At 37.8% G+C, this 17,368-nt stretch overlaps 1 protein-coding gene across 5 annotated transcripts in view; it reads right to left on the minus strand.

Moving 5' to 3' along the window:
- PDE1A (phosphodiesterase 1A) overlaps positions 1-17,368 on the minus strand; it is a 401,691-nt gene that overhangs the window by 95,600 nt on the left and 288,723 nt on the right. For all 5 annotated transcript variants that reach the window (XM_066345506.1, XM_066345509.1, XM_066345505.1 and 2 more), the window contains 2 exons: positions 2,921-3,103; positions 1,195-1,261 (listed from right to left, as the gene is read on the minus strand). In XM_066345506.1, coding sequence (XP_066201603.1) covers positions 1,195-1,261; positions 2,921-3,103 — 250 coding nt within the window. The remainder of the gene's footprint in view (positions 1-1,194; positions 1,262-2,920; positions 3,104-17,368) is intronic.

The raw sequence follows: 17,368 nt of genomic DNA on the forward strand, positions 1-17,368 counted from the left end.
TAATAAAGTAGTTTAACACATCTTTTAAATTTTTCATAGTATAGGAAAACCATAATTAAACTTAGGGAAGACAAAATTGAATTTCCTCCACCTTAATTAAGTGATAGAAAGTGTTGAGCAAACAAGTGTGTTAGGTTTGCTCGCTTGTACTTTGCCTGATTGGTGCATGAGCATGGGGCAGCACCCTGTGTGTATAGTCTATGGCTGCTGGTGCTTGCCCTCGGGGCAGCAGATTGCAAATTGTGGATTGCCTGCCACCACTGGGAGGGGCCATTGTTTGTTATTGTTTGCCTTTTGACTGGGGAGTCCTGAGAGAGAGAGAGAGAGAGAGAGAGAGAGAGAAGAGACCATTTTCCCTGCCTGCTTGCTCTTCTGCTGTTGTGAGACTAATAAACACAATGGCCCACCATCCTCCGGCTCCACAGTTCCTTTACCATCTGCCCAAATCCATGTGAGCCTGCATGGCCCCCGCAGCCAGCCATACAGAAAGAAAAAAAGGAATGTGGAATGATGAGCCTTTAAAATGCTTCTGCAGAAAAAAAACACCTAGGATTTGTACACACACACAAACGTGCACACACACAATGGAGAGTGAGCCAAAATTTCCTCTTCTGAGTTTTGACTCTAGTTATTTTTAATACATTTAGTACTTTCTGCAAGTGAACCCCAGACTAGGTCTGACTCATCTGCAGAGAAAAGAAAGATTTTTTTTCTTTTTTCTTTTTAATTTTATCTTACTTTTTGTATTTTTTTCAGACCTAAAATTCTAGACAATTTTTTCCATATAAGTTTTGTTCTTTAATCATATTTGACTGAAACATATTTTTATAATGCATTCAACTTTTTCATAATATGTACAAAACAAAATATGTATATTCAGAAAGTTCTGTTGCTGTCTTAAAATTGAATTCAAGGTCCATGTAAATAAAGCATAAAGTAGAAAAAAATCACCCATGTGTGTGTGCACACATTGCATATGCATTGATATAGTTTGTTAGTATAAATAAATCCTCAATTAAGTCTACAATAAGTCATAACTTGGAACACATAACATTTTGTAAAATGGTTAAAATATTTTTTACATACCAATATGTAAGCTGTTTCAAAGACCTATTCTCATTTTCTCCTGGGCATTTTAAGAAGATTTTAAAAAAATTACTATTTGAAAAACTAAAATAATTGAAATTGTTTCACCTTTAATGTTACTATGACAGCTTCTGGATAAGCCAAACCAACCATATGATAGGACTTTCTGTACATCCTAAAAAAGAAAAAAAAATAAGTATAAATATAAATATATATATGTATGTATTATTTATTCTAAGTTTTTAACTGTGTCTTAAATATAAGGGAAAAGATTACTTTTGACTAGTTCACCTTATATCATCAGTTACAGGCTGCCTTTATGATGACAATGATAACAATAGTCACCATTTATTAAGCACCTACCATGCGATACATGTTAATACTGTTTTGTTTACTTACAACCACCTTATAAAGTCATTATAATTTTAGTTTCTAGGTAAAAATATCTTTGCCTTAACTTCATCTTATTGAAAAGGGACTGTCCTTTGTATATGATAAAGTTGCTAAAGTTTGTTCAAATTGTCATTAATATCATTTAAGAAAGATTATACAAAAAGAATAAAGTTATTTTCATTTTTATAAGAACATAAATAACAAATATTTTTATTAATTAATAATTTGTCAAATTTTTCTATCTTTCGATAGACAAGCTGCCCATCAAACGCTAAATATAATCAATTCTCCCATCAATTCATATAAGAATAGAATCAATGTGTTACCCTAAGGTATAGAAGTAGTAATAAGCTTCTATTCTATGTGTGCTTTCTCTAAAAGTCCTGGAAACAAAAAAATTAACTGATTATTAATTATGTGCATTACTTTTTAAATAATTAGTTCACAAGCAAGCTACAATTCCTAAACCCTATTGCAATACCTTCTCCTTGAAGGTACCTAGACAAAACCATAATGTAATGATTATATCATTAATTTATATTAGAGTTCAACATAAGAAATAATCACTTGGAAAATATTCTTCATCTTTTATAAAAAACCATTATGGAAGATATTAACCTTTTTATTTAATTTATATTATATTAAAAATCTGTAAGACATATTACTCAATTTCTCAATTTCCATGTAAAAGCTATATATTTTTTGAGATAATAAAAGCCAAGTAATTCATCATGTTTTCCCTTTAATTTTGACTTCTTGGAATATCAGAATTAAAATATTTTTTATGTATATCTCTACTCTAGGCTTTCTTGATACAGCATGACAGTGATATTATTTTCATGTTACATTTATTTTAAATGAATAAGTAATTTTTAGATCTGTGTGATCATTTATAATAAAAAAATATATTTGTATCCTCACAGGGATCCCCAAACTTTTTACACAAGGGGCCAGTTCACTGTCCCTCAGACGGTTGGAGGGCCGCCACATACAGTGCTCCTCTCACTGACCACCAATGAAAGAGGTGCCCCTTCTGGAAGTGCAGTGGGGGGCCGGATAAATGACCTCAGGGGGCCACATGCGGCCCGCGGGCCATAGTTTGGGGATGCCTGCCTATGTTAGCAAATTTCAGAGCAGTTTATAAATAAAAATACTTATATTAATTACTCTATTGAAATGGGGATAATTATTCTAATCTTGGAGGGTAAGGAAACTACTAATCACACTATAAAAGAGTCAGAAAATAATTATTGTCAATCATAATATTTATTAGAGTTTTTTGTTTTGAGGGAACTAATAGTCTTTTCTATTCATTTTCCTAGTACTTATTACTAAAAGTGCGGAGTACCAGGGAAATGAAAGGGTGAGAGACAAGGGAAAGGCTCACATAATGCCTTCTGCTTTCCAAATTTTGTCTTGAAATACCAGAAATTTCACTTACCTTTCCACAAAAATTCCAGCTTGAACAGCATGTACAATGCTCCGAAATTTTGGTTTTTCCTCAGATTTCTTTTTCATCATCCCCATTTTTCGTGTAAAGGTAGAAGCCAGCCAGTCTCGGACTTCCAGTGGGACTGAATCTGACTGAATGTCACTGAGCTCATCGTCAGTGTCCAGCAGTCTTCTACAAAAATTTATATGGATTACAACTTTAGGGAAAAAATTAATAAAATAACAATAAAATAAGCATGACAATAGGATTTAATATATACAAATCATCTTCCGATTATCGCTTAATATGAACTATCTAAAAAAAAGAAAAATGATAGGGCTAATATTTGGAAAGCTTTGAATATCTCAAGGTAAAGACTATTGGACTTGAGTGGTTGCAGATTTCTAAACATTTAAGTATAATGATGTCAAACTGGAGATATCAATTGTTAATATCATTTATATATTATTTTAATAGTAAATAAAACTAAGATGAGATCAGGAAGAAAGTCTATGAACAGATGCCTACTCTTATAGGAAACAACTGGAATGGAAAAAAAAGGGGCAGTTGAAGCCATCAAAGTTGTCTTCTATTTAATAATCTTGTGTACATATACCACAGATAGCACATGCTATATCAATAAAGCTTCGGAGTTTACAAAAGTTATTTATGTGTGCCCTTTCATTTCATTGGTATCTACAAATTTTAAGAAAACAATAACTTAAGTACTGTAAGAGATATTAATTCTAATATCAACATCACAGATTTTAAAAAATAGTGAAGAAAATAAAGATGAAAACAAACAGATTATTTTGAAACTCATTTTAGGTGACCGAATCAGTGTAAGTGGAAGAGGAACACCTTCAGTTAAGAGTAAATGCTGTTTTGAGGGTGGAGAGCTGAGGGCTTTAGAACTGCTGGCTGAAAAAAATCAACCAAGGAAAGGAGGAAGGCCACAGGAACTGCAACATTGCAATGCCACTCTCCGGTATAAGCTCCGGATGGATACTGTTGACTGGACTGATTGTGTTGATGACTTTATGGCTATATGACCTAAATTTAGAAGAGCTATCACTGAGGCTGGTCAGCTCCAGTGATCTAGAACTTCCTAAATGGCTACACTGGTAAGATAGTGTGAACAGCTCCACACAAAATACACAAATAGCTTTGCAGAGCAATCAGGCTTTGCCTTCAGGAAGAATACAGGCCAGCTCTGCCTGCTGCTTGATTCAGTTATTTCCTTGTCAGTGCAACAATTTAATAACTTACACCTATTTTTGGTACACTTTAGATTTGACCTTGGGTTCCATTTGTTTGGTAAATCTCTGCACAGAGTGAGGCCTAAAGATTATGAACCTGAGATAACAAAGTGTGGTGAATTATCCAGAACAAGTCATGCACCATCTTGAGAGGACAGGGACCAAGGAAAGAGCAAAAAAAGGAAGCCCACCCACAGCACCCAGTACCACCAAAAAAAAAAAAAAAAAAAAGAGACAGAGAGAGACAGAGACTCAAAAGATATCACCTATTTTATGTGTTGCCATTTTCTTCTAAAAGTTTTCAGAAGATCATCACTTGCCAATATTTGTTTTTAATGATATTAATCATAAATGCATTTAAGAAATAACATAAAAATATATACAACTTAAGTGATGGAGTTACAAAACTACATGTATATACCTGAAGATAAGAAAGATTTACTAGTAGGAAGTTAATACTGATTAATACTTACTTGACATCTTTTTTTTTTTTTGTATTTTTTTTGTATTTTTCTGAAGCTAGAAACCGGGAGAGACAGTCAGACAGACTCCCGCATGCGCCTGACCGGGATCCACCCGGCACGCCCACCAGGGGGCGATGCTCTGCCCCTCCGGGGCATCGCTCTGCCGTGACCAGAGCCACTCTAGCGCCTGGGGCAGAGGCCAAGGAGCCATCCCCAGCGCCCGGGCCATCTTTGCTCCTCGGCTGCGGGAGGGGAAGAGAGAGACAGAGAGGAAGGAGAGGGGGAGGGGTGGAGAAGCAAATGGGCGCTTCTCCTGTGTGCCCTGGCTGGGAATCGAACCCGGGACTTCTACACACCAGGCCAACGCTCTACCACTGAGCCAACCGGCCAGGGCCACCTGACATCTTTTTGAACTTTCTTTTTGACCTTAGGTTTGGATGATTTTGATTTAACCTTATCACACTGAAATTGTAATTCAAAGCAAATTTTTTTTTTTTTCTCCTCCTGAACATTTTAAATTGGATTCCTTAGCCAACTGCAGCAAGATAGTACCCTATATCGTTTAAAAATTTCAGGGCTTCTGCCATTTCTATTATTATCAATTATGCCATCTATATTATTTCTTATGTATTGATCAAATAAAACCACAGAAAAGGACATGTGGAATGGGAACCACTGTGGTGTCATACTGTGATATCACCATGCTCCAAGAATTTTACTGCTGCCTTGTGTTAGCAACTACTCTAAGTAGAATGATAGACGCATAGTAATGACTGTCAGTTACTCCTTTGATGTTGATGACTATATGCCTTAAACTCATAAATTGTTCCAGTGAGATAATCAATTATGAAAAAATGGAAATGAGAGATCACATAGGGGTGTGGTGCTCAGGGATCTGGCATTTCTTAGTCATGAGGTGTGATGTCATTTACTGAGAAGGAAAGAGCATATAATCTCAGGGAGAAAGAATGATGTAGATTAATTAGTAGATGTAGGAACAAAGGAAGACTGTGTGCAAAGAGAAAAGCACGGAATATATTATTTTATAGCTAAAAAGCAAATCTTGGAAAAGCAACAGATATCTCTGTGATGGACAATTTTATATGTTAACATGACTAGGTTATAGTTTCCAGTTGTTGGTCAACCGGCAGTCTAGATGTTACTGTGAGGTATAGTTTACACGAGATTAGCATTTCAGTCAGTAGACTTTGAGTAAAGCTGATTACCCTCCATAATATAAGTGGGCTTTATTCAATCACATGATGGCCCAAAGATTTAAGAGATAAAATGGAGATTCCCCCAAGGAGCAAGAAATTCTGGCTCCTGAATACCTTCAGACTCAATCTTGCAACAGCACTCATGCTGGACATTCCAGCCAGTGGTAGCTTGCCCTGCAGATTTCTGCTTAGCTAGCCCCCATAATCATATAAGCCAATTTCTTAAATCTCTCTCTCTCTCCATTTCTTCCTCTTTTCATTGCCTTCAGGTTAATATACATAAATATATTTATATTTTTTATATTATCTATCTAGACTAAAAAAGAATATTTTTATCATTCATCAACACTGTATGATAGAAAATAAAGGCAAAACTCTGTATTATCTTAATTTTCATTTAGTAGAGCATATCAATCTAATTTTGGTTTTAAATTATAAAAATGCCATTTGCAATAGACTGAAAGCTTTTTCTTAGCCATTATATATGTAAATACCTATTGTTTTCTATAGCTTAATAGCTATTCTTTTTAAATAGATAAATTATATTCTATTGTATAGATGTACTATCGTTTATGCATGCATTCTATTATTGTAGGGCATTTTGGCTGCTTTCAAGTTTTGGCAATTATAAATAAAGTCATCATCAATATTTGTGTGCAGTTTTCAACTTATTTGAGTAAGTATGAAAGAGCACCATGGTTGAATCTTATGGTAAGAATATGTTTAGCTTTTTAAGAAACTCTCAAATTGTTTCTGAAAGTGGATGTAGCATTTTGTGTTTCCACCAAGAAAGAAGGAGAATGAGAGAGAGACCAAGCCATCATCATCTCTTGCTTGGCCACTGCAACAGCTTCCTAACTGGTCTCTTAGCTCTTGTCCTGACCCTCTTCAGTTCCTTCTTTCCTCTGTAGCCAGTATAACTTGGGGGAAAAGGGAGTTGGGGAGAGGTGAAGGAGGGAGTGGGAGAATAAATGGTGATGGAAGAAAACTTGATGGGGGGGAGGTACAGATGATGTGTTGTGGAACTGTGTACCTGAAACCATGTATAATTTTGTTAACCAGTGTCAACCCAATAAGTTCAATACAAAGAAAAAAAATTATAAATTACACCATGTCAATGACTAATGAATGAAATCCTACATAGCTCAATATAAGCTCTGATTCTACCTATATCTCCTGACTGGTTCTCCATTAGCCATTTTGTACCAGCAACACTGGCCTCCTTGCTGCACTCAAACCTGTCAGGTTTGCTTCTGTTTCAGGGGTTTTGCACTTGCTGCTCCCTCTGCTTAGAATCTCTTACAATATTTGTGGAGATCATTTTCTCACTGCATTCAGGTAGAGAGGGTTTTCCTGACCCTCCTAGTCAAACAGTAAACACCATTATTCTTTTATATCCTGCTATTGACTTCCTAGCATTTACTACTACTTGATGTCTTGCTACGTGTACACTTATTAGTTTGTTTGTTTTATGTTTCATCCACTGACTGTAAAAACCTTGAGAACAGTGAGTTGTTCTGGTTTTGTGTATTGTATCAGCAGCATCTGCAAGAGTACATGGCATAGCCTGACCAGGCGGTGGCGCAGTGGATAAAGTGTCAGACTGGGATGCAGAGGACCCAGGTTCGGAACCCTGAGGTTGCTGGCTTGAGCGCAGGCTCATCTGATTTGAGCACAGCTCACTGGCTTGAATCCAAGGTGGCTGGCTTGAGTAAGGGGTCACTCGGTCTGCTGTAGACCCCCGGTCAAGGCACATATGAAAAAGCAATCAATGAACAACTAAGGTGTCACAATGAAAAATTGATACTTCTCATCTCTCTGTCCCTATCTGTCCCTCTCTCTGTCTTTCTCTCTATCTCTGTCACACACACACACACACACACACACACACACACACACACGTATATGGCATAGATTGGGGAATCAGCATATACTTATGAAATGACTAGAAAATGCCTGGGAATATTTATACTAACATATTATAAGGGATGATCTTTGGGGAATGGAGTAAGGATGGAGATGGTTTTAAGATGGTTTTAGTTTTGGAGCTCCATGTTATTTGATTGATAAGGAGCAGCAGCATCCTGGGAGTAATCACTGTTGGTAATCATCTCTTCATTGCTTTTTGGTTAATGTGCCCCTGAAAACCCCTTTACAATTTTTGAAGCAAATTATGGGGAAACATATATTTGGCATTGAAAAGATAGTAAACAGTGTTATAGCATTTTGAATTAAAGGTACAGGAATTTTTTTTTTTGACCGAGACACAGAGAGAGCATCAGAGAGAGAACAGATAGGAACAGACAGCCAGGAAGGGAAAGAGATGAAAAGCATCAATTCTTTGTTGCAGCACCTTAGTTGTTCACTGATTGCTTTCTCATATGTGCCTTGACTGAGGGGCTACAGCAGAGAAAGTGATCACTTGCTCAAGCTAGCGACCACGGGGTCATATCTACGATCACACGTTCCAGCCAGCAACCCTGCACTCAAGCCGGTAAGCTTGGGGTTTCAAACCTGGGCCCTCTGCATCCCATTTCAATGCTCTATCCACTGCACCACCGCATGGTGAGGAAAGGTACAAGAATTTTTAAAATCATATGTACTTCTTACATGCCTTTAGCTGAGGACCTCAGTATTTCTGTTAAATGATAACTTTTATGGTCATATATCATATATGGCTAAGAAGTCCCTAATGAAGAAATAAATAAGTTGTAGAAGAGTCATTAAAATAATTATTCCAGTTTTGCAGAAAGCAAGTTGAAAAAAAAGTGGATAAAACCTAAATTTAAAGAAATTAAACAATAAACCAATATACCTAGTGATACATATTTCTCCTCCATCACTTTCTTCTTTCTTGTTTGTTCTCCCTTTCTCTGACCCTGCCTTGTACAGTCAATCTTCATTCTTCTGAGCACCACAAGAAATTCTTCAGGTTTTATTTGACCATGCCAGATACGGCAGGATTAAAAACTATAGTATAATATAAAATAGTAACCCTGGGCTTTTTTTACAGAATTACCATAAACAATTTTCCTATTCATCTAAGACGTGAAAATGTAAAACACGTAAGATTATGTTCTGCCCTCATTTTATTTTTTGAAGTAATTTTTTGCTAGTAGCTTGATAAAATGGGACATCAAATACTATAATGAATTTTACTTTCAAAGCACCCAAAAGCTTTTTTTAATCTTATTTTTATTAATTTTAATGCAGTGACATTGATAAGTCAGGGTACATATGTTCCAAGAAAACATCTCCAGATTATTTTGACATTTGATTATGTTGCATACCCCTCACCCAAAGTCAAATTGTCTTCCATCACTTTCTATCTGGTTTTCTTTGTAGCACCCAACAGCTTTATTGCCCTTATCATGCATGCTAGTGTCAGATAGCCGGGTAAACATAATTCTTTACAATGTAATGCTCTTAAAAAATTAAAGGCTTTTTATTTAAGAAATTAAGAATACAAAAGAATCATTGGATGGCCCTGGCAGGTTGGCTCAGTGGTAGAGCGTCGGCCTGGCGTGCGGAAGTCCTGGGTTCGATTCCCAGCCAGGGCACACAGGAGAGGCGCCCATCTGCTTCTCCACCCCTCCCCCTCTCCTTCCTCTCTGTCTCTCTCTTCCCCTCCCGCAGCCAAGGCCCCTCCCGCAGCCAAGGCTCCATTGGAGCAAAAGATGGCCCGGGCTCTGGGGATGGCTCTGTGGCCTCTGCCTCAGGCGCTAGAGTGACTCTGGTCACGACAGAGCGACACTCCGATGGGCAGAGCATCGCCCCCTGGTGGGCGAGCCGGGTGGATCCCGGTCGGGCGCATGCGGGAGTCTGTCTGACTGCCTCCCCGTTTCCAGCTTCAGAAAAATGCAAAAAAAAAAGAATCATTGGTGCATTATCCACTACATAGAAAAGAGTGATAAGGAGTATATATATAAAATGTTATTATTTTATACATATAAAATGTACAAACCTTGATAAAATACTTCTACTGGTGTTTGAATCTTTTTGTTTGTTTGTTTGTTTTGTTTTTCATTTTGTTTTTTGTCTCAGTGGATTCAGTAAAGCGGAGAGTGAGAGATACCTAAACACAAGCTGTGTGTTTATGGGGGGTTGGCAAGCTGTGAAAACTTACACTGCATCCAATCAGTGCTCAACTGATTCCTAGGAGATATTTATATTCCAAATTTTCTCTTGAAATCAGATGACACAACTCCCAATGGGCTTATATTTTGAATTAGAAAGTTTGTAGGGGAAGGGAATAAAGAGGCGGGCACGGAAGGAGAGGTCATGGGATTTTGACTCTTACAATTCAAACAGTGAAAATATTTCTTTTCACAGTGGACTCTTGGAAAATGATTACACCCTTGTATCCACATGGTTATTTCCAGGGAATCAGTGCTCTGGAAATGTTAGAATTCAAGTGCTGGATGCAGTTAGAAGGAACTAGCGTCTCATGTTTGAAATTTTCTTCCTGTTTTACTGTTATAAAGAACACATTTCAACAAGCAACTAAGTAATCTAATGCTGCCCTTAACATTTGCTGGGCGCAGGACAAGAGCACATTTCTCCCAAATACAATATGCATAGGCTCCAGGTTGTTCTTGGCCTTGGAGACCTGTTGCCATGGAGAGGGGCACACTAAAAGAGAGCTTCTATTGTCCAGCAGACTACAGGGAGGGCAGTGTCCAGGTAAGCAGCCCAGACCTTGGCCTAAGATTAGTACTGAACTCATAGGTGATAAAATCTTTCAAGTGAGTCCTTCCAGGATGGCTAGGGGAATTAAGAAAATTTAATTTCTTTTTTCTTTTTCTCTTTTTTTTTTAGTGAGAGAGAGAGAGACAAAGCTGGAGGGACAGATAGGGACAGACAGCCAGGAAGGGAGAGAGATGAGAAGCATCAACTTGTAGTTGCATCACTTTTGTTGTTCATTGATTGTTTTCTCATTTGTGCCTTGACCAGGGGGCTATAGCTGAGCCAGTGACCCCTTGATCAAGCCAGCAATCTCAGGCTTCAAGTCAGCAACCATGGGGTCATGTTTATGATTCCACGCTCAAGCTGGCGACCCTGCTCTCAAGCTGGACGAGACTGTGCTCAAGCCAGCGACCTCTGGACTTCGAACCTGGGTCCTCAGCATCCCAGGCCTACACTCAATCCACTGCACCACTGTCTGGTCAGGCAAAAAGTTAATATTTCCTGCTATATGATTATTCTTCTGGGGTAAGTGATTGCCTCATAAGCAAATTTATTATTATTATTCTTTGGCTAACCCATATCTATGCTTGGAGCTGCGTGTATTCTCCCCACTTTCCACCACCACCAACAAAACAACAACAACAAACCCTAAGGGTAATCATAAAGCTTCGCTCAGGCTTAGGAACCAACTGAAGATAAATATAGATGATAATGCCAGCTAACTTTATTGCTCACTTACTATGAACCAAGCTGGGAGGCAAGCTTTACCTCATTTAATCCTCACAATATCACTAAAAAAAGACACAATTATTATCACTCTCCTTATTTTGCTGATGAATACATTGAAGTATGGGTACCTTAAGTAATTTGCTGATAATCATACAACCAGGAGTGGCCATGTCACTTTTTGAGCTCAAGTGTCTCAAATTTCAGTCTAAGTTTTTAACTGCTGAACTATCTTTCACCTTTACTGTGTGTTTCTCTTACCAAGTACCCAGGCTACCTTCACATTCACACAATACACATATCCACAATCACTGTTCTTTATCCCATTTCTACCTTGAAATTCAGTGTTTATATATATATATATATAAACTAAAGTCTTAAATGAATTTGGCCTTCCAGAGAATTTTTAGCTGAAAGAGGCTTGGATTTATTTCCTAAGGTTGATATGTTGAATCATTTTCTCATAGAGAAATATATCTAAATGGTAGAATTCTAGGGTACTTTGAAATGCAGTAAGTTAAATGTCAGGATAGAGAAAATGCCATATTGACTCTCAGAAACCTACTTCCAAAGTGCTAAACACATCTGAGTCAATTTTTCCAGACTACCACCCAAGAATATTTATGTATGTATGTATGTATGTATTTTTCCTTCTCTTGTTCAATAGGGGACTTAAAACAGCAGGTTCACAAATTTATTTCACCTTTTTTTCTTTTGCAATTAGCTTTCCTTTCTCTGTCTACCACTCCTCTGGTTTTATTGTGTTTTTTGTTTGTTTATTTGAACTGTGAGAAGATGACTGTTTTGTCTGAGTGACTATAAAGACTAAACATTTGGGTGGACAAGTCAGTTATGCTGACCTTAGCTCTATTCTCAAGAGGCAAATCTTGGCTAAGATGAGTTCAGCTAAGGAGAGTGTTAAAGTTAGATGCGGCTTTCTCCAAGTTAAGGCCCGTGGAGGACTCCAGGCCTACACTCTACCCACTGGGGCAAGATGAGGCCCAGACTGAGGAGGACCCATCCCCCAGAATGGGCAGATAGGGCTGTTGGAAATACGGGAGTGGAAGGGACTCTGAGAAGAAATCAAGTTGCTTGGAAAGTTAGGATCCAGATGATATTTTTGGAGTTGGTTGGGAGATGGAAATGAAGGGATGAGTAAAACAGAAAACTGCCTTAGGCCTCACTGATGACTCTTGACTTTCTACCGGGAAGTCCTTTTGGTTCAAAAATATCATTGAAAATATCCCATTAGGCACAAAGCCTGACATTCCACTAATTATAATTTTTTTAAAAAATCAGTAAAAATCCTTTGTGATTAGGAGAACTACCCTTGAAGTCAGTGCCCTGGCCTTATCACCTCTTAGCTGGGTAGTCTTGGAAAAAGTACTTCATTTGTCTGAGACTCAGTTTCTTTTGTCACTAAAACAGAGATCATCATCATTATAATAATAAAACAGAGGTGATAATAATAGTATCCCCAGTGGTGGGATTGTGAGAATGAACTGGGTAAATACACAGAAAGCACTTAGAACAGTATTCATCACAAAAGCAAACCCTCAGTAAACTCCCAGCTATTACACATCTGCATGGGTTAGTCTAAGCACATAACCTATTTCTGAAATGCCAAAAATGGAGAGTTTCATGGGGATGGAAAACATCATGGGAAAAAGTTGGTCAAAGTGGACTTTGGCAAGCCAAACAACAACATAAGGATGCTATGAGTTGTGAAGAGACAATACAAAGAATCTCCAAAACAATTTTTTTTACCCACGTTAATATTTTACCAAGTTGAATAGGCAAATTAATAGAGAAGATAGATTAGAGGTCACCAGGGATTGAGAGGAGGGGAAATGGGGAATTATTGTTAATGGATATGGGGTTTCTATTTGGAATAATAAAAAGATCTGGAGAGTGGTGATCAAACATTTTGAATGTACTTAACACCACTGAATTGTACACTTAAAACTGGTTAAAGTGGTGAATTTTATGGTTATGTGTAACGTATCACAAGACAACTATATCTAGCTAGTATTGATCTTCTTCTGGCCCTGCTTTCTAGGCAATGATATGTTGTCTCTTCTAATCAGGGAGGTGAGACACACAGAAGGCATTCCATGCTCCATCTAACAAGGATAGCTAATAGTACTGGGTTGGAGGAAAAGGGAGGACGCAGCCCAGAGATGAAGCCTCAGGGCCTATGCTTTCTCAGGTCTGGGAAAGGTGAGGACGCCACAGACCAAAGACAGTTTGCTTCCCCTGTGTGCTCACATTGCTGATCTTCCGCTCCCCTTATCTATTGCCTCTATTCCATGATGAAGCTTCCTGGTGTTGAAGGCATTTCAGCACAAGGTCATCTCACACACAACTTGGGGCAATCTTAGGTCCACACTCTTTTGATAAGACCTTAAAATTCTAACCATTTAATTTCTAATATTCTCTCTGTATCTCTTCTTTGTAGCCTCATTTTTGACATCTTCTAAATCCATAGTTCTGAAAGCATGGTCCGTGGACCAGCAGAATCAGCAGCACCTGAGAACTTGTTAGAACTGGAACTTAAAGCTCTACTCTAGATCTGTTGAATTGAATTAGACACTATCAGAGTGGGATCCAGCATTCACTTTTTTTTTATTATTGACTTTAGAGAGAGAAAAGGAGAGAAAGAGAAATATAAACATTGATCTGTTCCTGTATGTGCCCTGACTGAGGATCAAACCAGCAATCTCTGAGCTTCAAGAGGATGCTCTATCCAATTTAGCTAACCAGCCAGGGCCAGCACTCTGGTTTATCAAGTTCTCCAGGTGATTCTGATGAACACTAAAATTTGAGAACTGCTCTCATCCATTTATAGCTTGTCAATTAATGGAAATTCTCTGACAGAAAAAAAGGGAGATATAATCCTCTTTTATAACATGGACTTTGCAGCACTGTTAATTTCCATATGCCCATTATTTCATCGTCAGAGATAGAGACTGTTGGTGAACTATGCAGGAAGAAACTAGCAGAAGAATTTCCACAAAGGTATCTTAATAATAAATCTTTGATCTGATGTTATGAATAAAAATTATCTGTAAATTGCTTGATTGAGAGATAGAATAGTCAATTTCTCAACATTTGAGATCTAATCTCTTAGCAACTTTTAAATATGCAATATAGTATTATTAACTATAGTCATCATGCTGTACAGAAGGGTTAAATTCTCATGGATGCAGAATGTATACTGAGAAGAGCTGGGGTGTATTCTGGGGCCAGGAGTGTGAGGTAAGACTAGACAAAGAATATATTTATTTTCAAACCTATGAGGCCAAAATAACAGGAACAATGCCAAGAGGAAGTTAACAATAACCAAACAGAATAGCAAAATAATTATAATGCATGGAGAGTGTGCATCATAAATATTTGTTGAATAAGTAAGTATACATAAACATAGGTAGAAGGTCCCTGGTCTTAGAGGTTGTTAAAATATTCAGGTATTTTCAGTGGTTATGTGAGAAATGAAGTCATTTTTTGTTTGTTTTGATACATATGTTATATAAATGAACAGTTTCAGTCAGGTCCTGCTTTATGTGGAAAAGGATGCCACTATATTAAACAGGTATTTTCTGTTACCCTTTAGCCCATTTTTCATCTAGTCAGCCATGACCTCATTCAATGACTCAAGTAATGTATGACACATAGTAACCTGAGAGAGAACAACTCCTGTTTCTGGATGGAGTTTCAAAACCTATGCTCATAAAGGAGGGAAGACCAGGAAAGAATTTAATGGAAGAGAAGGTGATAAGTTCCATTTCTACAAACATCCAAAGATGCCCAGGTTAATCAAGAGGACTAATCATGGAAGACAGAAGAGATCTTGAGACAGACTGCTGAATCCTGCCTGAAGTTCTCCAGACTAAGACAAATCCTGAGGGGATAGGAAAGACAGTACCCCAACAAATTACCAGGATCCTGGAGCAAAGGCAAGTGGGGTGCCCCAATTCAACCCCCAACAAGCCCTCCTGGGTAGAATCTGAGGGATAGCAAGATCCCAAAGCAGAAATGGTTGATGTGTGTCAGAAAAATACTGGTGACTCAGACCAGCTTGATATAAACAGAGACGAGAGAATAGAGATAGTGAATAGACGGTGGCAAAATAAATTTTGGAGGCATGCTTGCTGAAGGAATATAGTAAAGAATGAGGAAATACTTTTTTTATTTAATGCGTACAAACTAACGTAAGCCTCTGACTTCAATACCTGATACTTGACTCCAAACCACCTAGGTTGTTTAGCTCTATCATGGGATCAATATGTTTTACAGGCTAACCTTGGAAACAATCAACCTATTATAACTTTGTTTTATGGCAAAATAGAGTGTGAATTCTAAGTCGGTAACTTAAAATCAAACATTTGCGTTAAGACATACTATTAGGATAAGGTGATTCCCCTGGAAGAATTAGGGATTAGGAACATAGACTTTGGAACAAGGCACACCTTTGTGACTGTTAGGATGAAGTGACATCAAAGCAACCCCAAGTGCTTAAATAATAAGAAAATCTAATTTTTTCTTTAACAACAAACCTAAAAGTAGGTTGACTTCAGTAGAGATTTTTTAAATCGGCAGATCAACAATATCATCAAAGACTCAGTTTTTCTCCATTTTTTTATACTGCCAGGCTTAGTGTCAGGTTTAGCTATATGCTTATAGTAAGATGGCTGTGTCAATTTCAAGCATTGTACCCAGATCCAGTACCCAAAGGCACAAGAACTCCTTTTCTATGGAAAGGAACTCTCTGCCAACATCACCATCAGTCTCATTGGCCAGAATTATGTCACATGTCTTTGTCCAAACTCACTGGTAAAGATATTGAGGATTAATTACTGGTTTAAGTCAACTAAGATTCATGCATCTTTAGCCTGGGGCTGGGGTCAGTCCCTCAAATCATGTGATTTTGCAGAGTAGAATGAGTAATTTAAAAAAGGAGGGTTACATTAATAAGGAAGAAGAATGGATATTGGGTGTGCTCCATTTAAGGCTGAACCTATCTCTGACACTTATATGATCCTAGCAAGTAAATTACTTTCTTTTTTTTTTCTTTTTTTTTTTTGTATTTTTCTGAAGCTGGAAACGGGGAGAGACAGTCAGACAGACTCCCGCATGCGCCCAACCGGGATCCACCCGGCACGCCCACCAGAGGCGATGCTCTGCCCCCTCCGGGGGGTCGCTCTGCCGCGACCAGAGCCACTCTAGCACCTGGGGCAGAGGCCAAGGAGCCATCCCCAGCGCCCGGGCCATCTTTGCTCCAATGGAGCCTTGGCTGCGGGAGGGGAAGAGAGAGACAGAGAGGAAGGAGGGGGGGGTGGAGAAGCAAATGGGCGCTTCTCCTGTGTGCCCTGGCCGGAATCGAACCCGGGTCTCCCGCACGCCAGGCCGACGCTCTACCGCTGAGCCAACCGGCCAGGGCAATTACTTTCTTTAAATCTCAATTTTTTTAACTTTAGAGTGGAAATAATATAAATATTTAAATCATAGAGTTTTTGAGAATTATATGAGATGATATATGTAAATTGCATATAGGTTGCTTTGGATATAATTAATTGTTAAACAATCTTGTTATTAATATCATTATTAGAAAAGAATATATTTAAAATTATATATTTTTAAAATTCAAGGCCCTAGCCAGGTAGCTCACTTGATGAGAATATCATCCTGATATACCAAAATTATGGGTTTCAACCCTGACCAGGACACACACAAGAATCAACTAACAGTGCATATATAAATGGAACAACAAAAAAAATCAGTGTTTTTCCAGCTCTCTCTCTCTCTCCTTTCCCTGTCTCTATAATTAATTTAAATTTTTTTAATCCAGAAATGTTTGTTTATATTTTATTGACACAATATATCACAACAATGGAATATTATATAATATCTGGAGATATTTTAGGTTATGTTTTAAAATATCTGGTCAGATTTTGTTTTATTTTTCACTAGTGAGGCTGTTTTTCAAAGTTTGTAGAAAGTAATACACCACAGATGCACAGAAAATATGAAAATGAACCAAAATGTACTGAAACTTTTTTTGAGCCTGGTTTTCACACCCCATCTACAGGGTGAGAACAGCTTACA

The sequence above is a fragment of the Saccopteryx leptura genome, chromosome 7, assembly GCF_036850995.1.
Source record: "Saccopteryx leptura isolate mSacLep1 chromosome 7, mSacLep1_pri_phased_curated, whole genome shotgun sequence".
NCBI classification, from domain to species: Eukaryota; Metazoa; Chordata; class Mammalia; order Chiroptera; family Emballonuridae; genus Saccopteryx; species Saccopteryx leptura.